Source organism: Urocitellus parryii, chromosome 1 (genome assembly GCF_045843805.1).
Source record: "Urocitellus parryii isolate mUroPar1 chromosome 1, mUroPar1.hap1, whole genome shotgun sequence".
Taxonomy (NCBI): Eukaryota; Metazoa; Chordata; class Mammalia; order Rodentia; family Sciuridae; genus Urocitellus; species Urocitellus parryii.
This window is the reverse complement of record NC_135531.1, coordinates 113513663-113537376: the sequence shown is the minus strand read 5'-3', so window position 1 is coordinate 113537376 and position 23714 is coordinate 113513663. Positions and strand designations below refer to the sequence as shown.

Here is a 23714-nt window from a genome sequence, read left to right as displayed (position 1 = left end):
ACCAAGGTTGTATAAGAGTCCCCCATCTCCACATCTTCACCACCATTTATTATATTTTTCCTTCTTAATGATAAACCTTATTCTATAAAAGTCAACTTTTTCATTGCTGTGACCAAAAGACCTGTTCAGAACAATTTTAGAGGAGAGAATAGTTATTTGGTGCTCATACTTTCAGAGGTCTCAGTCCATAGATGGCTGATTTGACTGATCTGTTTGAGGTGAGGCAGAGCATCATGGGTGAAAATATGTGGAGAAGAAAGCAGCTCAGGACATAATGACCAGGAAGAGAGAGTTTTGCTCATGAGGAATAAAATGTAAACCCCACAGGCATGCTCCCATTGACCTACTTCTTCTAGTCACATGCTAATTGCCCACAATAACTGCCCAGTTAATCCATATCAGTGGATTAATGTACTCATTACATTAAGGCTCTCATAACTCAGTCATTTAAAGTTTCACCTTTAAACTTTCTTGGACTGTCTCACACTTTCGCTCTTGGGGGACACCTCCTATCTAAGTCATAACAGACCTAACTAGGGAGACAGTAATATCTCATTATGGTTTTGATTTGCAAATCCTAAAGTTTGGCCATTTGTTAACTCTTCTATTTAAAAATGTCTATTCAGATCACTTGTCCATTTTTTTATTAGTTTTTTGTTTTTTTAACTGAAAGTTTTATGAATATTCCATATGCGTTTGAAGATTTAATTTGTGTTATTAGAGTATATTCTAAATAAATTCATAAGTCAGATCTACCTTATAATGCAGATCTACCTTATTAATTATGGTCATGTGTACTTAACTATGAGGACATGGTTCAAGAAGTGGGTCATTAGGAAATTTTGTCATCATGAGAGCATCTTAGAATGTACTTAATGCAAACAAACAAAGATAGTTGGGACACTGCTAAGTAGTAAAATCTTTTGGGATCATTATTATGTGTGTAGTCCATCATTGATGGAAACATTATTATGTAACATAACTGTCAAGTTATTGATTTTTTTTATATTATGACCTTTCTTGAACTACAAGTGATGTATCAAAGTCTCTTGTTAGTAGTATTTCTATTTCTTGATTTCCTATAGTTTTTCCTTTATATAAATAGTTGCTGTATTTATCTGGTACTAGATAATATAGTCATGTCTTGTGTTCTTTTCTTGTTTTCTTCTTTGTCTAAATTTTTTGGAACAACTTCTCAATACTTGCTTCCTGATTGTTCCTAATTGCATGATATATTTTGTATTTTCTAAACCCATCTTTTATGGTTTACATATGAGGTGTCCCTCAGAAGCTCATGTATGAGACAAAGAAACTTTAGAGGTAAAATGATTGGGTTAATGAGAGCCTTATCCTAGTCAGCTCATTAATTCACTTGCATGATTGAAATGGGTGGTAACTCTTGGTAGGTAGGATATAGCTGGAAGAAGTAGGTCACTGAGGGAATACGTAACATTTTCTGAAGTTAAAATACTATTCTTATTTGCTTTGCATATTGTTCTTAAGAAAATTAACTCTTAAAATTGTTTTCTTGTGACTTCCTTAGTAGCAAGATAATTTCTTACTGTGGTAAAAGTTATTCTTTTCTAAAAATTAAGATTTTAATTAATGTCAACTTTCTTAAATCAAGACATGGGAAGAAATTTAAATCATAACAATGGTCGTTTAAATGTAAACTCCTAACTGAAATTTTTGTTTTTTTATTCTTCAACAGGAATTAAAACCTGATATGGTAACTAAATCTGCTCTTGGCGATGATATTGACTTTGAAAAAATCTGCAAGAAGGTATATCTGTAGTGGATGGCATTTGTTTATGAAAAGCTCTTTTATTTTATGCTTACTTTCGCATGTCATGTATTCATTGAATAGAAGATCTATCAACTATTAGTATATGATGACTTTCTCACTGAGTTTCAGTATCACCACTGAAAGGATTTTTAAGGGAATTTAACTGTTTCACTTTGCTGTAATGTCATACTTGCAAAGTCCTTAATACAGCATTTCATGTTTTGTAGAATAATTACTCTATTAACCTATTAGTTACAAGTAAGAATCTATTTTTTTAAATTTATAAATCATTTTCATGAATATCTTATGTAATTTCTGCACCCACCTTGTAAAGCTTTTATTTTTCCCTCTTTTTACAAATGAGGACAGTGGAGCTCAAAAACGAGTTAAATGAGCTGATTAAGGTTATTCCTCTATTACGTGGCACAGTCAGTGCTTTTGTCCATTTGGATTTGTCACTACTGTTTAGATTTGTCACTCTTGCTTCTTCCTTACTATTTCTCCTTTTTTTTCTACCAACTTTGCAAATACCTATACTAGACAGTTCACCTTGAGAACAGATTTTGTATTAATTGAATTTTTTTCTCTCTGCTTTTCATTTTTTAATTTGATTTTTGCTCTAACCTACACTTCGTTTTATCTCCTATTGATTTTACATTATAAATTAATCAGTTATACTATATTATTTGTATAAACACCATGTACAATAAGTAATGCCAAGAATTAAATATTTAGCTTAAAACTAAGTAAAATCTAGATGTATTTGGATGGTTTAAACTTTACTTACAGTTCATCAGTATTTTAAGCCAATTCATTTACTGCCTTAGTTTTAAATACAACCATATGTTTAATTAAAAGAGAACACTATCTCCTAAGACAAGATCCATAGTAATAATCTTTTCCATTTCAATACTTTGTACTCTTGATTTTCTTCATTTCTTCCTGTCATATTATTGTCTCCCTATGGTTATTAAAAGAGCCTTTTTTTTTTAAGCTCTTTTCTTATTAGAGGAAGGCTCATCTTGGCCTCTGCTTATCTAGAATTCTTCATAAGTACATGAGTTCAACATCATTTTCAAGTTTTTTCATTGTTGTTTTACTTTCTTTTAAGGTGATTGTTCTTCCTTAGTTGTCTATAGGACATATACATTCTGTGATGTGAAATCTTTAAATTTAGAGATTAGTCCACTCCAGGAAATAGGATCCAAGGAAGATGAATTAGCACTTAATATATTTTCACCATTAATTTGTTGTTTATATCTTTAAATAAAACCTGGAATTGAAATAGACCTGCCTTATTATTAAAAGCACTCTTACTAGCGTTTTACCTCTGCCAGTTAATCCGCAGTCACTTTGTTGTTTGCAACATTTCCAAGGATTAATTTTACACATAGGAGATATTTTTAGACTGTTGTTTACATTCAGAGGTACATTTTCAAAGTTGCATACCAAATACTTTTTGTGCTCACAATAAATACCCATGTGCCAAAATAAAATTTTTCCATTAAAAAAATGAGGTGTTTTCCACTTTTTTATGTAATTTATTTGAAATGGAAGAAACTGTGGAGGTGTGTAAAAACCACAATTTCCTGAGAATTTTCCATAGCAAACATTGTGTCCATTTTAAATAAGGAAAACTCTGATTTCCTTCATCTTCCAAATATTATGAAGTTTTCTTTCATGCAGGTGTAAAAACTTTTTGTTCTTAGAGTCTACTCAGTAGCCTGCTAAGTTTCAAAAATTTTTTTTTTAAACTTAATGTGTATCACTCTTATTTATGTTCCTTTTATTTATTTCCACAACATTTCTCTCTCTCAAATGAAATTTATCATATTCTGCCTTGGGTAAGACATTTGGGTATTTTTCTTAGCTTTTTAGATTAGAGCAACATTGTGAGCCTGAAAAGATGGATTTTGTGTCTTCACATGTAGGATAATGCCTTTACGTAATAATGGCTCAGTAAAACTAAAGAAGGAAGTAGTGAGAAAGGAAAGAAGATGGATTGCCCTACTCATTCTTGTGAGTTCCTGGTGGCAATCAAGATGCAGGCAGACATTATCTCAATACAGCAGACACAAAACTCTGCCAAAAGAAGAAATATGTATCTACTTGCTTCACTAGTTTTTTTTTTAAATATTTATATTTCATTTCTTTCCAGAAAGATTTGAAAGATTCTTGACACACAATTTAGTGTTAAAAAGCATTTGGATTGAGTCACAAATGAAAGTTATCTTCAGTCTTTTTAGAAAAAAATAAAATTGTTAGGAATATTAGACTGAATTAAGAAGCCTGAGATTTTGAGTTCTGGATTGTTAGTCAATTGATGAATAAAATGTTTGACCTTTAGCTCTTGTTAGAATTTGAGCTTCAAAAATTTCAATGAAGGGCTTTCTAAAAACAAGTTTTTAAAAATAAAATTAAAGGGGCTGGGGTTGTGGCTCACTCAGCCTAGAGTGCTAGCCTAGCACATGTGAGGCCCTGGGTTTGATCCTCTGCACCACAAAAAAGTAAATAAAATAAAGGTATTGTGTCTAACTACAACTAAAAAATAAATATTTTTAAAAAAGAATAAAATTTAAGAAACATATAAAATTGTACCTTTTTTACTTAGAAATAATTTAAGGTTATCTAAATAATTTATATAATTTATGAAATTGACATTTCTAAGACATAAAAACATTTTAGAAAGTGTATAATATAATATTTTATTGGTCTTTTAATAACAGAAAATTTAATCATTCCTATCTATAAAAACTAATGTTTAAGTCAAGAAATTTTTCCAATTGCACTGTTTTTCCTGCTCCCAAAAATACAAATATGAATAAATAAAAATAACTAGTAGTTAAATATATATACAGAGGAGAGATAGATACATAGATTGATCCTCTACAATGAATTCTGATGTTTTTTCTGAATGCCTTGATTAAATATTTTCAATTCAGTGAAAACTTCAATTATCATTATTTTAATTTATTATATAATTTTTAATTGTTTTAATTTGTTATAATAATATATATTAATTATAAATTTATATAATAAATAATTATAAATTAATACCCAAACATAATTTGACCTTTTCCTTCTAGGCTGACAACTTAAAAGAACTCTAGAAGCCATTTACTTTCAACCCATTGTTCTTAAGCAGTATTATATTCCTACCTTTGCAATAGTGAAATTTTAGCCAATGTTAAGGACATGGGTACTACCGCATATTGTAAAATGGATTGTCCATTTATAGACCAGAGACACAAAATGTTTTCTCAGGTTTAGAGTTATTACAAGAAGTCTTATGCTAACACCTTTTTCTTTTCCTGTAGCAGCCACATTTTCCTCAATTATTAGCTAATGAGCTAAAATACATACAGCATCAGAATGTTTTATGTCCTCATTTAAAGTACTTATTATTACAATAATAAGTGCTTTGTGCCGCAGTCTGGCTGGGCACAATCAGGAGCCACTTGTCAAAAGAAACTAACTTTATTTTTAGAACCACACACCCCAAACAAAACAGCTCCTCAGGAAAAACCCTCAGAGCCCAACTCCCACCACCGGGTCCCCACCTCCCACCACCGGGTCCCCACAAGCCTCTCTCCACCTCCCACAATCCTCCTGCTCTTGAGGCCAATTGGCTGAGTCATGTGGGCGGAGCCAAAAAAGTCCCCCAATGAGCAGCTCCGTGGTCTGAAAGGGCAGGGAAACAGCCCAGTGATGGAGAGGAGCCAATCAGCTAGATGTTGCTGGGGCCGCTGTGAGCCAATCATCAGCTGGCAGTCTGAAAGGGCGGGGAAACAGCTCAATGAGCATCACCGCAGAGGAGCCAATCAGCTAGATGTTGCTGGGGCCGCTGTGAGCCAATCATCAGCCGGCAGCTGGAAGTTTGCTGGGGCCCCTTCGGCTGTGGCTTTCAACAACTTTGCGGTTATGAACTATTCTTTTGCTTTTAAAACAAAAATTACACGTGACTGTACAACATAGGTTGTGGTATTCAGAGTTCTTCTTAACTGCTCAATTTTATATGCAAACAGAAGTTGCAGACCCAAAGTTCTTAGTTCGCTGAACTCACTGCTGCTGCATTTGACTGTGCAGTTCCAATTTGATGACTACAGCATGAGTAGCAGTTCTGGAATTACACAACACAATGCCTCTTTTCAAATCATTCTACCTTTTTATTAATTTGATATTCTCCCCAAAATAAGCCCCTGCACAAAGTTGCATCCTGAAAACAAATTATGTTTGAGTATTAACTTTAATGCTATTATTATTATAATTCTATAATAGAGGGAAACATTTAAAAGAAATTAGAAGAAAACCCTCCTTCATTTACATAATTATATAATTGTAAATATTACTGTAGAGACAGTTTTAAAAAAAGAATTTACTGAAATCATATTACTAAATCACAGTTATCATCTGGGACAATTTTCTGGGGCAGAGAAATAAAATTGAATAAATTTAAAAATAATATAATTAATAAATAATACCCCAAGTTTACACTAGACAATCAATTCTATAGCTTTTATAACTACCATGAAAAGATATAGCTATCTCTAGAAAGAAAAATACCCAGCTCAGCAAAGATGTTAGCACTTTGTTAAAGCAGGGATTTGAGAGTGGCAATAGTTTTTGAACAATTGGGTATGAATACATTTTAATTAAGATTTCTTTAGGATTCTTAGAATTTCTTATATAAAATGTATGAGATTAATTTACATAATGAGAACAGGTGCTTTCTAACTTACTTGTTTTTTAAAGACACTGATATTCAAATATTACAGATTATCTTTGAAGTGAACTTAGTTTCAATGGGAAAATACATTGAAATAAGCAGTCAAATGTAAAAGCTTTTCCTGGAGTGTCCTCTTTTCCCTTATAATGTGAAGGGTAATTTCCTGGGAAATGTATAACATTTATCAGCATTAATTGTTTTTTGTTGTTGTTGTTGTTGTTCTTGTTTTTATGTTTAAATCTTCTGGGATTAATCCTGAGATTAAATTTACTTCTTCTACTCAGAATATCACTTCTTCTGTTTCTATAATGCAAAAATCTCAAAGAATGCCACCATTCTGAATGCACATTTAGTTCTCTAACATGTTGATTGGCTTTGGCAACAAAGGTCTATTATAGCAGAGCTTTTATTTTAAACCTTAATGTTTACTGAAAAGCTAAAAAGTTTTTTCCTTTTTTCCTTGATACACAAGATTCAACTTTCTTGGATTTAGAGCAGCTGTCACTAAAGCTGTTTTTTTATACTATAGTCTCATTTTAATTTTCTTTGCAAATATTTTTACCAAATAAGGTCACATTTTGAGTTTCCAGGTCGACATGAATTTTGTGGGGACACTTCAGCCTCAGTCAAGGAGACAATTAGCAGGTTGTCGTAGCACAGGATTGACACCAGATAAAATTTAAATAACTTATTTTTTGACTTAACATTATTCAGCTAAGTACTCCAAAGAGAACATAACTTTAAACTGCCATTATCCTGCTTTTGTTTAGGTGTTCATATATTTATATCACTGGGGGAGAAAAGCCAGCATATTTGGCTAAAACAATGAAGGATAACTTTAGGACAAAGACATTTGAGGCTTGTAGCTCTAGTTTCACATAATGATGAAATTTAATCACTGGCTTTATTGTTTATTTAGTACCTGCTCTTGTAGACACTGTTAAGTCACCAGATCTACACCATGTTTCGTAGGTATGAATATATTTGCAATGGCATACAGTGTTAAGTGCTGTGAAGTAAATAGTGATGGAAAATATTTTGCTAGTTGAGATGGCTTTGGAACGTGAACCTGAATACAATGAAATGAACAGCCATTTATGTATTTGTGAGTAGAACATTCTAGGTAGAGAAGTTTGCAATGAAATGGCTTAAGCATTATCTATGAGAGCGAAATCCAAAGGAGACCAATTCAATATGGGCTTATTAACTTGGTTCACTTGAGATATTGGTGATTCTGTCAAAGGCAGAAAGAGCAAAAATGTTGAGAGGTGATTGGTTCTGGATATATTTTGCAGATAGAGCCACAAGATTTGCTAAAGAATTTATTGTGAGATGTGAGGGAAGAAGAAATATGGTGAAAGAATCCTTAGTTTTAGGGCTGAGCACTCAGAAAAATAGAAAGTTCAATAAGATGGCAGAAACGATAGGAGAAGGGGTTTATTTGGAAAAGAAAATCAAAGAGTTTTGTCTTGATATGTCAAGTAAATGTATCAAGTAGGTAGTTAAATATATGAATCTGAGCTCATGTTAGAGTTGGAGGTAGAAATTTGGAAGTTGTTGGTTCACGTAAGATATTTAAAGCAATTAACCAATAGTATGAATTTTCTAAATTAATAAAACAACAATATATATATGATCTTTTTAAATTCAGTCATCATCAGATTTTTATCAAGGTTGACTTTAAATTAGGCAATGTTTTAAATTCTAAGAATACAGTGGTGATACTGACTTTCAAAATATGAATATATAATATTTGGTAATTCCTAGGTGTCTATTTCACATTTGATGGAGGAGTATAATTCTGAAAACATTGTTTCCAAAATTTATTCAATTTTCAGATATTTGTTGCGTTATCTACATTTCCAGATATTTATCTGGAATAGTCCATGTTCCAAAAATAATAATTATAATAAGTAAATAGTACTTTCTATTGATTACATTATTATTTTAATTGTTCCAAAGTAATAACATTTTTTGTCAGCATGATGTGTACCTTTAGCATAGGTAACTTATCTATTGATTATTAACTAAATTGTTTCCTAATTTTAAAAGATTTGATTTTATTCATATTGAGTGGTGCCAGTGATTTTATTCCCATATATGTTTTTTTTTCAATTTGCAGCCAGATTCTACAGCATCTGAAAGAGCAGTTGCCAGACTAGCAGTACACCCTCTTCTGAAGAAAAAAATAGATGTGCTTAAAGGTATGAATGAAATGATTTAACTCTTGAGTATTTTATAATATAAGCATGAGTTTCTTTCAAATATTTAAAAATGTGGAAGGTTCCTGCAAATATTAAAAGTATCTGATTCTGAAGAAAAACTAAATCTATTTTTTCTTAAATTTTAATATAATATACATATTATGTATATTATATTCAGTGCATTTAAATATAACATACATGATCAAGTTGAATATATTTGCTGTTTTAAATGCTGATTAAACTCATAATATTTTTGATTTAGCCATTTCACATAATATTTAAATGCATTATAAAATATAGAGAATTAAATACTTTTGCCACAGGTTAAATGAGATTTATTTTTGTTTGAAAGCACAGTTGAAAGTATTTAATGCATTATGAACACAGAAATTAAAGTCGCCGTTTTCCTTTATTTATATTCAGTGACATTTTTACTGTTCTTTGTAACTCCAAAATATGAAGAAAGGGTGATTCTTCTTTTATTTGGCAGCTTAGAAATGGATGCATCTGAGCCTGTCATGAGTTAGATTTTTAAGAAATCAAAAGATTTTTTTGTTAATTATCTCATTTTAAATATTTCATTATAAATTCAAGTTTTCCTCTTAAATGTTTCCAAATAATTTAAGAATTTCTGTCCTAAAACAGTGATGTTTTATATGTTTCAATGCTGAAATAAGTCATGTACTGTTTTTCTTGCAGCTGCTGTCCAAGCCTTTAAAGATGCAAGACAAAATGCTACCAAAGTTGACTCATCAAAGAATACTTCAGAAGAAAATCATTATAAAGACACTTTGTGTTCAAATGATGATGCAAGGAAATTACAGCCTGAAGAAACTATCACCAGTGAGCAGAAAGTGAAAGAAGCCAAAATACAGGCAAAGAAACCAACAAATAATTCAAAGGAAAAAATAGCCAAGGTAGAACATGGATCCAAAGCAGTAAACATTACAGAGTCTCTGTCAAAGCCTTTGGGAGAGGATTCTGTAGTCCTTTGTCAACCTGAGCACACACCTGCTGAAACAAAAATGAAAACATTAAGTCAAACAAAAATAATGAAGGTGCCTGATCGCTCAGTTGATGGTAACAGTGATAGCGAAGAAGAATTACATGAAGAGGAAAAGGTCTATTTTGATGACAGCACAGAAGAAAGGTTCTACAAACAGTCTTCCATGTCCGAGGATAGTGATAGCGGTGATGACTTTTTCATTGGGAAAGCCAGGCGGACACGAAGGAAAGAAAGTAGTTGCCATTCTTCAGCTAAGGAACAAAAACCCCTCCAATTTTTACCCAAGGAAGAGACTCATGAAACCCATTTGAATGTAAGAAATGACAAAAACAAGCCAAGTACAGAAGCCAGGAAGTTAGAATCAGTGTTTTTTCATTCTTTGTCTGAATCTAAAAGCTCTAGAAGGTAAGGTTATTTTTTTATTCTGAAATAATTATTAGTACTTATTTTTTATTTTTTAATTAGAACTTTATAGTTATACATTGTAGTTGGGTTCATCCTGACAAACTCACACATGCATGGAAATTGATATCAGTTTATGGCACACGCATGCACACACACACACACACACACACACACCCAGCCACCGCCATGCACACACACACACACCCAGCCACCGCCCTTTTCTGTCCTGTCCCTCCTTCCCTCTCCCATTTTCCTTCCTCTACTTGACTTCCTTTCACTCATCCATTAGTGTATTTGATTGGTTCTTTGTATTAGCCTATCCTTCCTTCCTCCTTCTCTTTGTTTTGCCATAACTTCCGTATGTGAGAGAAAACATTCAGTTGAGTTTCTGAGTTTGGCTTATTTCACTTGGCATGATATTTTCTGCTTCTATCCATTTACCAGCAAATACTGTAATTTCATTCTTTTTTTAATATTTATTTTTTAATTATAGGTGGACACAGATTAGTGCACCAATAAATTATTTTATTTTTATGTGGTGCTGAGGATTGAGCCCAGTGCCTCATGGATGCTAGGCAAGCACTCTGCCTCTGAGCCACAAGCCCCTGTAATTTCATTCTTTTTGATGGCTAAGTATAACTCCATAGTGTGTGTGTGTGTGTGTGTGTGTGTGTGTGTGTGTGTGTGTGTGTTTGTGTACACATATATCCCAATTTCTTAATTCATTCATCTATTAATGGGCATTTGGTTTGATTCCATAATTTAGCTATTGTGCATCTGTAAACATTGAGGTGGCTGTATAGCTGTAGTATGCTGACTTTAGATCTTTTAGGAATATACCAAGTGTGATAGTTGGGCCTTATGGTAATTCTGTTCCTAGTTTTTCGAGGAATCTCTATACTGCTTTCCAGAGTGGTTAGGCTAATCTGCACCAACTATGTACAAATGTTTCTTTTTCCCACAACCTCACTAGCACTTATTATTCTTGATCATTGACATTCTGAACTGCAATAAGATGAAATTTTATTAGTTTTGATTTGCATTCTCCTGATTGCTGTAGATGTTAAACATTTTTTCATTTATTTTGTTGTCCATTTGTGTTTCTTTTGAGAAGTTTCTGTTCAATTCTTTGTCCATTTATTGGTTGAGTTATTTGGGTTTTTGGCATTAACTTTTCTGAGTTCTGTATATTCTGGTTATTAGTCCCCTATGGGAGTGGTAGCTGGCCAAGATTTTTTCCCCCATTCTCTAGGCTCTTTTTTCACGCTCATGCTCTTTTAATCATTTCCTTTGCTGTACAAATATGTTTTAATTTGAAGGCATCCCATTTAGTGATTCTTGGTTTTATTTCTTGCACTTTGGAGATCTTAAGGAAGTTAGTACCAGCACCTACATGATGAAGTGTTGATCACTCTGTTTTCTTCTAGCAGTTGTGAAGTTTCTGGTGGAATTCCTAAGTTTTTCATCCATTTCAGTTTGAGTTTTTTGGGAGGGAGGGTCTGTTTTCATTTTTATACATACATCTATCCTGTTTTCCCAGCACCATTTTTTAAAAGATGGCTAAAAGTATGTGTATTTGTCTCTTTGTCTTCTATTCTATTCCATTGTTCTTCATGTCTATTTTGATGCCACTACAATGCTGATTTTTGTTACAACAGCTATGTAGTATAATTTCACATCAAGTACTGTGATGCCTCTTGCTTCGCTTTTTTGCTTATTATTGCTTAGGCTTCTCTGATTCTCTTACTCTTCCAATTAAGAATTGTTTGTTCTAATCCCATGAAGAATATTATGGGGATTGCAGTGAATCTGTGTATTGCTTTTGGTAGTATGACCTCTTTGACCATACAGAGGCCTTTTTCTGCCTCTATTGAGATGATCATGTGATTTTTGTCCATAATTTGTTTAAGTGATGAATTACATTTATTAATTTGCATATATTGAACCAACCTTGCATCCCTGGAATGAAAACAACTTGATCATGATGTATTATCTTTTTGATGTGTTTTTGAATATAGTTTGCTAATATTTTATTAAGTATTTTGCATCTATGTTCATCATTGATCTGTAATTTTCTTTCCTGTTGCATCTTGTATAGTTTTGGTATCAGGGTTATAATGGCTTCATTAAATGTATTTGGGAGTGTTCTCTCCCATTTTCATGGAATAATTTGAGAAAGACTTGTGTTAGGTCTTCTGTAAAGGTTTGGTAGAACTGAGCTGAGAATCCATCAGGTCCTGGGCTTTGCTTTTTTGGAAGGCTTTTAATTTCTCTTTGAATTTTATTATTTAATATTGGTCTGTTTAGATTTTCTATATCTTCTGATTCAATTTGGGCTGGTCATATGTGTCTCGAAATTGGGCAGTGCTTTCCAGATTTTCCAGTTTATTGTAGTATAAATTTTCAAAATAGGTTTTTATAATCCTTTGGATTTCAGAAGGGTCTATGGTGATAAACAGTCTGTTTTCATCTCTGATTTTGTTGATTTGCTTCTTCTCACTCTTTCTTTAGGTTAGTTTGGTTAAGAGTTTCTCAATCTTATTTATATTTTTAAGGAACCAACTCATTTGATTTTTGACTCTGGTTTTAATTATTTCCTGCCTTTTCCTGGTTTGGAAATTACTTTGTTCTTCCTTTTCTAAGGACTTGAAGTGGACCATAAACTTACTTATTTGGGATCTAATTTTTTTAATGTAAGCACTCAGTGCTATCAATTTTCCTCCTAGAGCTGCTTTCATTACTGTCCCAGAGATCTTGATACATTGTATCTATGTACTTATTCATTTCTGAGAATTTTTGATTTCTAGTCTCCTTTCTTCTTTGATCTAGTCTTCATTTAAATAAGTGTTGTTTGATCTCCATGTGTCCAAGTGGTTTCTATTATTTTTCTTGCTGTTGATCTCTTGCTTCATTTCATTATGATCTGATAGGATACGTGGGATTATTGTTGTTTTGCTAAGATTTGCTTTGTGGTCTAGGATGTGACCTATTTTGGAGAAAGTTTCATGTACAGCTGAGAAGGTGAATTCAGCTGTTTTGGGGTAGTATATTATGTAGCTGTTCATTAGGTCCATTTGATTTATATTGTTTAGGTTGGAGATATCTGTATTTATTTTTATGTTTTAATGACCTGTCTGTTGGTGATGGGTGTGTTGAAATCACCCAATATTGTATTGGGGTCTTTGTAGATTTAATGTCATGTAATTGAGTATGTTGACATTTGGGACATAAATGTGTACTATTATCTTCTTGTTGGATTATTCTCTTGATTAGGACTAGGATATAGGCCTTCTTGTCTCTTCTAATTAATATTTGCCTGAAATCTACTTTGTCACCTATGAGACTAGCTATTCCTGCTTATTTTCTTGGTCCTTATGTAAGAAATATATGTTGCCATCCTAGTACCTTGCCATCTTATAGGCAAATGGATGTCTTTGCCTATAAGATGAGCCTCTTATAGACAGCATATTGTTATTGTTAGATCTTGTTTTCTGATCCATTCTCCTACCTGTGTCTTTTATTTGGAGAGTTGCAATCATGAACTTTCAGCATTAGTGTAGATTTGTGTTTGTGATTTTATTTCATTTTGTTTGTTTGTTTGTTTGGTTGGTTTTTTGCTATATTTTATCCTGTTTTAATTCTCATTTAGTGGATTATTTGTCTATTGAACTTTCTGTGTTTTGGAGCTTTGGAAATTGATTTTCAGGTCCTTTTTTGCAGTTTGTCTAAGTATTCTTTGTAGTGTTGGATTGGTACTCATGAATTCTTTTAGTTTATTCTTGTCATGGAAAGTTTTTATTTCCCCCTTTTAATTTGAAACTGAGCTTTGCTTGGTATAGTAACTTTGCTGGCAGTTGTTTCCTTTTAGGGTTTGAAATATCTCATTCCATGCCCTCCTTGATTTTAGCATCTGAGCTATGAAATTGGAAGTGAGGCTTATTGGTTTGCCTCTAAATGTGGCCTGGTGTTTCTCTCTTGCAGCTTTTAATATTCTTTCCTTATTTTCTGTATTAGGCATTTTGATTATGATATGTCTTGGTAAGCTTCTTATTTGGAGTCCTGTAAGCCTCCTTTATGTGAATGTTTATCTTATTTCTGATATGGGAAAAATTTTCTGTAACTATCTCATTGAAAATGTTCTTTGTGCCTTCAGTTTCTGTCTCCATATTCTTTTCTATCCCAGTGAGTCTCAGGTTTGGTCTTTTAAAGTTGTCCCAAAGTTCTTGTATATTCTAGTCATGTTCTATAACTTTTTTCCCTTTGTTTTACTCAAAACCATATACCCTGTCTTGAAGTTCTGTCTTCAGAAGGGCTGAGGTTCTGTTTTCTCATCTGTTAGTGATGCCTTCAATCAAATTTTTACTTTCATTTCTAGAAGTTCTGCTTGGTTTCTTTTTACTGTTTCTGTTTCTTTTTTAAAATGGTCTTTCATATTCTGTAATTGTTCTCCTAATTCCTTTCTTAGATCTTCTTTTATTTGTTGAACATTTCAATAATCAGTTTTTTATAATCTGCCTGTAGGCTTTGTCTGCCTCATTATCAGTGGGATCCTTTGTTGGGGCATTATGAAATTTGAGGGAAGATTTGTTTCCCTGTTTTCTTAGGTTTTCAGAAGTCTTGGACTGGTGCATTGATTGAGGCAATTTCTTTACCTCTTCCTTTGGGCATGTTCTTCAGTGTGTAATTATTTTATTTGTTCTGAGATTTATCTGTGTTTTTGATGTATGCATAGATTCCAAATGCTGGGACCTGAGTTTCCTCTCTGATTGTTCCTCCTTGGATCTTTGTTGTTGGTTTGAGGCTTTTTGTCTCCTCACTTGAATTGGGGTAATGTGAGAGAATGTTTAGTTCAACAGCAGTCTTTATACCTTTGAACTTTAAATGTCCCATTAGGTTCCCAACACCTAAGAGCGGGGCAAAATAAACAGTAGTACCAATCATTGCAAACAACAAACAATACATTGTTAAATTTGCCACCATTAAAGAATAATGGTAACAACCATGAACTAGAACTGGCTTTACAGCAAATAGCAGGTATCAACTATATCATTCACAGTAGTAATGATTATATGACCATTAATGATAGGCACAGGAATTAAATAAACCAATTAGTTCTGAAAGATGGCAGAAATAATAGTTATTTAGGGGAAAAGGAAATGTGTCAGGAAGTTAGTAAAGACTACATTTTCAAAAGTGAACAGAGAATTCAGAAATGTAGGAACTGACGTTTATACGGAAGGAAGGGAAAAATAGAGGCAGCAGTGTATTGGGAAAGAGAGAACAAAAGAATTTGGCAGTTAACAGGAGAAGAAAGAGAAATAAACAAATGCAAATAATACAAAACCAAATAAAAATATACAATCCAATAAACCCAAACCCTCAAAATATAATGCTAGGAAAAATAATTACATTTAAAAATGAGAGAAAAAGAAATAAGTGTATGTTTATATATTCCTTATGCAGTCAGCACAGCCAGAATTCCCCACACATATATACTCACACATACACAGAAAGAATTTAAAAAATAATATGAAATTTTTTATTTATGTTTTAAAATGAAGGAACCTTCTCAACTGAGGTGGACAATATAGTTGACCAGACTGGGTGGTCACTGCATACATCCACCAGTCTTTCTAATTCTTCTTGAGTTATGTACTGATAGAGCAAGGATTAGGGGATTTTAATCCCTTCCTGTTTTTGCATTGCTCTTTGAGCTGCTGCTAGTTGGAATGGACAAAGATTGAAGCTGTTTGATACAAGACTCAGTTTCCCTTCTCACCAGTTTAAGGTGGGATGGATTAGGAAGTATTAACACTTGGAGTTTTATCCATTTGGACCAGTTCACAGTGGTGCACTCCCAGGGTTCTGCTTCTGCAGCATTCTGTGAGAAGAGTTCCAGCAGGTGGGGCTGAGGTCTAATCAGGCCTCAGGACTTTGTTGGGTGGTCCCTGCTTTAGAGAGACTGAACCAACCTACTCCTAGGGCTAGATAGTAGCTGATCTCTTCTTTGGGTCTGGTTCTCAGAAGCCTCCCAAGAAATCCACTCGTGGGGCAGAGGGCCAATGCTTCACTCACTGCTTCCCAGGAGCATGGTCTTCCTGGGCTTAGACCTTGAATGTATTCATCACCGCCCACAGGACCCTCCACCCCACCCCATCACCCCTCAAATGCATCAGCCTGCTTAAGCAACACAAAGGAAAAGCAAGTTGGATTCCCTTTTGCCCTTCCACATGGAATCCCCCCGAGATATAGTCTACTCTGTGCCTGTTTCATGTTCTATTACACCCAGCCTAGGCCCCTCCATAGGCACCTCCCAGGATATTCTGGCTGCAGTTTTTTTGTTTTTTTTCCTGATCTCCCTGGTCCAGTAGTCATGGCAGCCCCACACTTACCCCAGATGGCTTCTGCCTCATCTCACTGTGGCCAGTTAAGATACATAACGTGCTTTTCGAGTATCAATGTACAGTGCAGCCTCTGGATCAGTTAAGACTAGGCAACATTTTTTATCTCAGGTTTCTCTGTACCAAGACTTTGATTCCCCCCTGCTAGTCTTGGGAAATTGCACTAGCAGCTGCTGGTTATCTTTGATGAACTCTTTCTTCTTTATTTATTGTACCCAAATTTATAAGTCCTTTAAATGGCTTTGAGTGTACAATATTAAAATTTAGTGAAATCCCACTTTCAGCGACCTTGCTGAGAGGCTGTACATCTACTGCCATGACATAACATGGGATACATCTTCCTTTATTTCACCATCTTCTGGATTCCAATCCTTACCTTAAAAAATAATAATGAATATCAAATAACAGTGAGGGAAGAGACCACCTCCCACGAATAATTTTAGTTTGTTCAATCCATCCTGTTTTTAGACTTGATTCGCTTTTATAATAGGGTAACAAACAGATACACTCATGGCAATGCCACATTTGTCCAGCTTCATCATTAAAATTAAATGAGATATTATAGCCAAATAATATGCCTACCTAACTTGTTATTCATTCAGTTATCAAAATTTTGAAACTTGAAGTTAGTCTTTCATGAAAAACTTTTGAAAATGTTGCACATCTCTCTCTCTATTTAAATAGAACTTTCTGAAAAGAATATGGGGGGGGGGTTTGTTGTTTGTGGGGTTTTTTTGGTGAGGGTTGTTTGTTGCTGGGTTTTTTTTTTTTTTTTTTTTTTTTTTTTTGGTACTGGAGATTTAACTCAGGAGTACTTTACCACTGAGGCACATCCTTAACTCTTTTCATTTTTTATTTAGAGGCAGGGTCTCAATAAGTTGCTAAGGGCATTGCCAAGTTGCTGAGGCTGTGCTCAAACTTGCAATCTTCTTGTTTCAGCCTCCCAAGTCACTGGGATTACAGGCATGTGCCACCTCACCTGGCTTGGTGGATTTTCTTGAAGGCCTAGGACTGCCGTTGTAAACTCATTTTACTGTGTAGTGCTGTTGGGAAACACTTGCCCTACCAGTTGCCCCCAGCTGCTTTCTGTTTGATGATCTTCTTCATCCCTGCTTTTCACAACTGTTCTGTTAAAAATCAATAAATTCATTTATCTTTCTAACCTGATAGAGTATATCTTCACATTTTAAAGTTCAGTTAGCTTCAATAATAGCTACTTTGTTCAGTAACTATTATCTTCAGTAAACTATTTTTGTATATTTATAGGTTAGAGATTATTCTTTAATAGATTAGGAAAATGTGATATAAAAATTTTACAAAGAAGTAAGAATATTGAACAGACACACAACCACTTTTGGACCCTTGAAAATAATTAAAATATTTACTTACACCCCAGTCCTGCCTCAAAAATGTATATTTTTTTCTTGTTTGAAAATAACATATCACTCTCTTCCCCCAAAATATAAATCTTAATTTTTGTTATATTTGTTTTATTTCTCCCTGTAATAAGACTTGGAATTCTTTAAATAGCCCCAAGAGTAGAGGCAAGATAACCAGACTAGAATATTTTTCAGTTATAAACTGAAGGGCCTATAAGGATAGAGAGCATAAAAATCCCTTATGTATCTGTATTTATGTTGGAATCTTGCGAACCTTTGATGTACCTAAAACCTGGGTTCTTTTATTGATTGTTGTGGGATGATTGAATATGATAATCCCATGCATAAGTTTTATCATCCATTTTACTATGTTGTCCTCATGAGGATTTAAATAAATCCTTTAAATAAATCTTTTAAAAATCATAATGATGTGTTTCTTTTTTTAGGGATTATAGAGAACAAGCTCCAAAGAGCAAAACCACCCCAGGTATGTATCAATGTCTACTTGACTTCCAAAATGGAAATGAGCAGTGCTTTACCAAAGTTGAAGAATGAAAAATTATAATTGCTTACTAGCCTCAATGAATTTATGCACCCACATAAATGGAAACCGAACATCTTATAATTATATAATTTTTAATTTTATTGGGTTTTTGTTGTTGTTATGTTTTAGCCTTCCATGTTAGCAAGACTGTGTTTCTATTTAAATAAGACAGCACAGCATTTATTGGGAGACACTCAATAAACAGCAATCTACAAAGATTAGAAACCATGTTCCAAAATTAATTGTTCATATGAAAATTTTTAACTTCAAATTGGACTTCAGTTAATTTTGAAATATTGTCTTCAAATAAAGCAAAATTTCTCCTTTAAAAATTGGTTTAATAAAGGAAAAAAATCTGTTTCTTCTGTATGCTATTTAAAAATAATTTTTTTTTATTATTTTTGCTTTCTTTTCCAAGATTTTCTGGAAAACAAACCTCAGACTGAGAATCTATTTAAAAAGAATGTACCAAAAGGACCTTCAAATACAAAACAACAGTTACACCTGCCTCTTCATCCTTCTTGGGAAGCAAGCAGGAGGCGTAAAGAACAACAGTCTAAAATTGCTGTGTTTCAGGGGAAAAAAATTACATTTGATGATTGATCGGTGCTTCTTTTTGGAATTTCCATCTAAAAGTTTTATCCTGTCTTTCCCACCCCCTGGGGGGAATTTTTTTTTAATTTAATAATATAACTTATTTTACATTATATCTAAGTGAGTCTTATTGAAGGGGTCATAGAATGCTAAGTGAGAGTTCAACTTATGTTTATATATATCTTTCAGAAATCAAGTGCACACTTAAATTAATTTTTAATAATACTCCTTGGATTATTCTGTAAAAGAATTTGGAAATTATAGTAATGTTAGGATTCTCATTTGTTCATATCATGAAGTATGTTGCCCTGGTTCAGCTTTTTTTTGTTTGTTTTTTTTGTCATGAAAATAAATGTCAGGGTATATTTAAAATAGTAATGGAAAAATTTGAGAACCTCTTAGTTATTTAAAATAGATTACCTTTGTTAGAAGTTATTCTTTTGAGCAAAACAAAAGTAGTTACTTTATTATGGATGTACAAAAAATAAATTATATAAATAAACATTAATTTTTTATTATACTTATTACTAATGACTTGTCATGTACTTCTGTTCTAAAATAGTTCTTCAGAATTAATTTGGGGTTTTTAAGTTATATTTTAGTTACTAAGGCAAATTGTTTAAATGTAGCAACAAAACCAAAGGTCATTTTTATATTCATATAAATATTTCTATTAAATCAAGAATGTATACTATTTATTTATTTACTCTTTTATAAAAGCTTTTTTTTTTCTTCTTCTTTTTTGGTACCAGAGATTGAAGTCAGGGGCAGTCAACCACTGAGCCACATCCCCAGTCCTATTTTGTATTTTATTTACAGACAGGGTCTCACAGGGTTGCTTAGTGCCTATCATTGCTGAGGCTGGCTTTGAACTCAGTCCTTCTGTCTCAGCCTCCCGAGCTGCTGGAATTATAAGCATGCTCCGTCCACCTGGTGTAGATTATAATTTATAAGAATAAATTCTAGAAGGAAGAGCATTTCTTCTTATGGCTGAGCAGAGTTAAGAGTGGCTAATTTGTACATTACAGTACTGATATTTTAAAAGAAAATAGTTTAAAATATTCCTTCAAATGTTTCATTTTTTGCTACTCTGAAAGAAATAAAAGGTTATTATTTAACTAAACAATGCTTCAATGTTTTAGTTTGGTTTTTTGGTACTGGGGATATAATCCAAGGGCACTTTACCACTGAGCCACATCCTTAGCCCTTTTTATTTAGAGGCAGGGTCTCACTAAGTTAAATTGCTAAGGGTCTTGCCAAGTTGCTGAGGTTGTGCTCAAACTTATAATCCTTTTGTTTCAGCCTCCCAAGTCACTGGGATTACAGGCTTGTGCCACCTCACCTGGCTTGGTAGATTTTCTTGAAGCCTAAATTCCATGTTGCCTGCATGTTAATGCTGTTAATGACAGGGAAGATCATCTGGTTAGCCTGAATTATTTGTCTCAAGAGTAATGTCTTCCAATTTTAAAAGCTTAAGAATTTAGGTAACTAGAACAATGGAATTTAAGACATCATGTAAGAATTTTTTTTTTACTTTATTGAGTGTAAAAATTATTTCACTTCTTTTAAATTTTTATTTTAATTTTAGAATGACAAAAAATAAGTAAAAGAAAAATGTCTTTGTGCCTGCCTACTGTAGTTTTTATAAACTGTGAGGTTGAGAGCACTATCTTCCAGACTGCCAAGTCTGCCCAAAACTTCTTACCCCATTGGAAGGAGCTAAGAATTAGGGTCCAACTGAAAAGTTGGAGGGAAGAGTTTTCCATTTGTTGGCTGCTAGATTTTGTTACATGGAAAATACTGTGGATCTTTCTTCTGGAATGTGGTGAAGTTACTTAAAATCACATTTGTCCTTTTTGAGTAGGTCTAGAACAGACATTAGGGGACATCTGGCAGCATCTGAAAATAGTTTGTGTTGTCACCAGAGGGTAGGGATGCAAGAGAACATACCACATCTAATAGATACAGGCCACGTATGCTGCTAAACTTTCTACAGTACATAAAAGGTAGAACTTTCCAGCTCAAAATTTTAGCAGTGCTGAGGTTGAGAAGCCCTAATCTGGGGCACATTTGACCCCACTTATTTTGGGACATTACCTTTCAATAATTCTACCCTGGTAATTTGTATATTAAGAAATGTTTCTGTTGTGTTTAATAAGTACACAGAAAACTATTCCTAGCTTTTTATAAGCTCCTGGGATTGTTCTCCTCACTTCCTTCTAATGTCTTTGTTTATTTGTTTGTTTTCTTCTGACTTTGGTGGATTCTTCACATTCATTGCACAAATCAGTTTTCTACCACTTACTTGAGGGGACCCTTCTAGAGATATCAGGAGCACATCCTCTCTTTCTTGGCATCTTCTTCTTCTGCAATATACTTTGCCTTCATAAATTTCAATTACATTGTTCTACCTAAACCCTGAACTCTTCTTTTCAATTCTGTGAAGCCATCAAGTTCTTTGGGGTTTCTTTCTTTTTTCTCTGTAGTTTGGAAACTCTTCAAACAGTGAGCTGATATACTTGTGGCACTGGTTTCATTTGTTTTCCTTCTCAGAACTGCTATCTCGTGCTGCCCATTGTCCATTGTCTAAAACACATTTTTTTCGTATATTTTATAGTTTTCTAGTTTAATATAGAAAGGCTAAGGGGAAGTTGTCACCTTCCTGGCTAAGTGTTTGTTGGGCTTCCTTTTTGAAATTTTATCTTTAATTTGGTGTTTTTCCATAGTTAATAAGAAATAGAAGTCCTTCATTATTTATTTTGTTACTCATATTGTACTTAATTTGGCTAACGGGAGTTTTGTCAACTATCACCTCTGTCCTTTTGACATGTAAGTCCTTTCTCTCACAGTGAGAAAGCCAGTTCTCATTTTCTGCAATATATTTACATATTTACTCAACCCTTGAATACACAGTAGTCCATCTCAGAATTGCTTGCTAGCAGATTCCTCTTTAAAAGAGAAATCAACTAGCCAAAGTTCAGAATTTAGAGTTTTTCCTTTAACCTGAAAACATATTGGTGTTTTGTTTTGTTTTGGTTTTTGGTCCTGGGAAATTGAACCCAGGGCCTCATACATGCTAGTCGGTCACTATAATACTACTAGCTACATCCTCAGCCAGTTTTATTTATTTTTGAGACAAAATCTTACTAAATTACCCAGATTTACTTCAAATTTGCAATCTATCCTCCTTAACCTCCCCAGTAGCTGGGATTACAGGCATGTACTGCCACATCTAGCTTGATCTTAAAACTCTTTTTGACAGTTACCTGGAGTATTAACAGCCAGAATAGCAGAATAAGAACATCCAAAAATTCTTCTCACTTTAAAAGCAATAAGAAAACTGTCCAAACTATTTGATCAGAACTCAGAAATTAATCCAAGGCTTGCATCAATTCAAGGAGTATTTATTCAGGAAAATGACTGAATCTCTCTATAAAAACAATGATTGTAACCGTATCTTACCTTGTCACATTTCTATTTCCTACTTTCTTCCATTATGGCCTTGAAAATAAAAGCCCAGAATCAGTTTAAAAAAAAAAAAAAAAAGGCAGATACCAGAGGGGAAGAAACAGTTGGAATTTCTCCAAAGACACATTCCTTAAGAATTATCATTATTTTGACCTGCTTGGTTGTGTCCTGGAAGACTACCACTTGCAAGGCTGTCTTATTTGAAGTAGTCAAAGCTTGCTCAGATTGATAACCCTTTTCCTTAAGACAGCTTTTCAGAAACAATTAGAGGCAATTGTGCAACATCAACTTCTGTCTCAGTAGATAATAATTGAGGTAAAACCTAAGTTAACCAAAAAGCTTAAAAGGAAATCTGGGGGTGCTGAGGCTGTGGCTTGGCGGTGGCACATTTGCCTGGCATGTGTGAGGCACTGGGTTCGTTTCTCAGCACTGCATATAAATAAATAAAAAATAGAGGTCTATCAACAACTAAATATATACACATATATATTTATATGTGTGTGTATAAAAATCTGGGAAATTAATATCTATTGGTACTTTGACAATTCAGACATAGTCCTTGGAATCAGAGAGATGACTGCAGACTCATAGGACTGTGCACAGACTCAGGAAAGAGCTGAGAAGATGCTGAACTCATGAAAGAGCTCAGCAGATGCTGTCTGACTTTAAGGTGCTTCACAAGCAACATGTGAAGGCTAAGGGGAAGTTGTTATCTTCCTGGCTAAGTGTTTGTTGGGCTTCCTTTTTGAAATTTTATCTTTAATTTGGTATATAGGAAGATTTCTATTTCTGTTCTCATGGTTGTTTTTGTGCTTGTACCTTTTTTAATGCCCTTAGTCCCCTCTTTTCAAAATTTGGCATCTGAATTATCTACTTTTAATGACATTTTTTATTAGTCGCCTAAATATTAGTTAATGTATTTTGTCAGCTTTCCTTTTAACACCTCCATTTTCCAATTTTTAGTTGCATTATTTTTACTTCATCATAATAATTTAACATGACAGAACATTATCACATATTATTCTACCCTGTCACCACCTTGGTTTTAATATTAGATTTGTGATTGAGAGTGTTAAATTCTAAATTTCTGAAAAGTATCCCTGGTCTTGTTTGGATGAAGTTAGTTTTCTAACAGATTTCTCAGAAATGAACTCATGTTAAAAATTTTTTGAGCTCTTGGTGTTTAAAACATTCTCTGTAG

At 33.5% G+C, this 23714-nt stretch overlaps 1 protein-coding gene across 1 annotated transcript in view; it reads left to right on the top strand.

Annotated features, from left to right (window-relative positions):
* Srfbp1 (serum response factor binding protein 1) overlaps positions 1 to 19512 on the top strand; it is a 69648-nt gene extending 50136 nt beyond the window's left edge. The window contains exons 4-8 of the mRNA XM_026396195.2: positions 1712 to 1783; positions 8635 to 8716; positions 9416 to 10127; positions 18354 to 18394; positions 18870 to 19512. Of these exons, the coding sequence (XP_026251980.1) occupies positions 1712 to 1783; positions 8635 to 8716; positions 9416 to 10127; positions 18354 to 18394; positions 18870 to 19054 (1092 nt within the window). The 3' untranslated portion in view covers positions 19055 to 19512. The remainder of the gene's footprint in view (positions 1 to 1711; positions 1784 to 8634; positions 8717 to 9415; positions 10128 to 18353; positions 18395 to 18869) is intronic.
* Positions 19513 to 23714: the final 4202 nt, after the last annotated feature.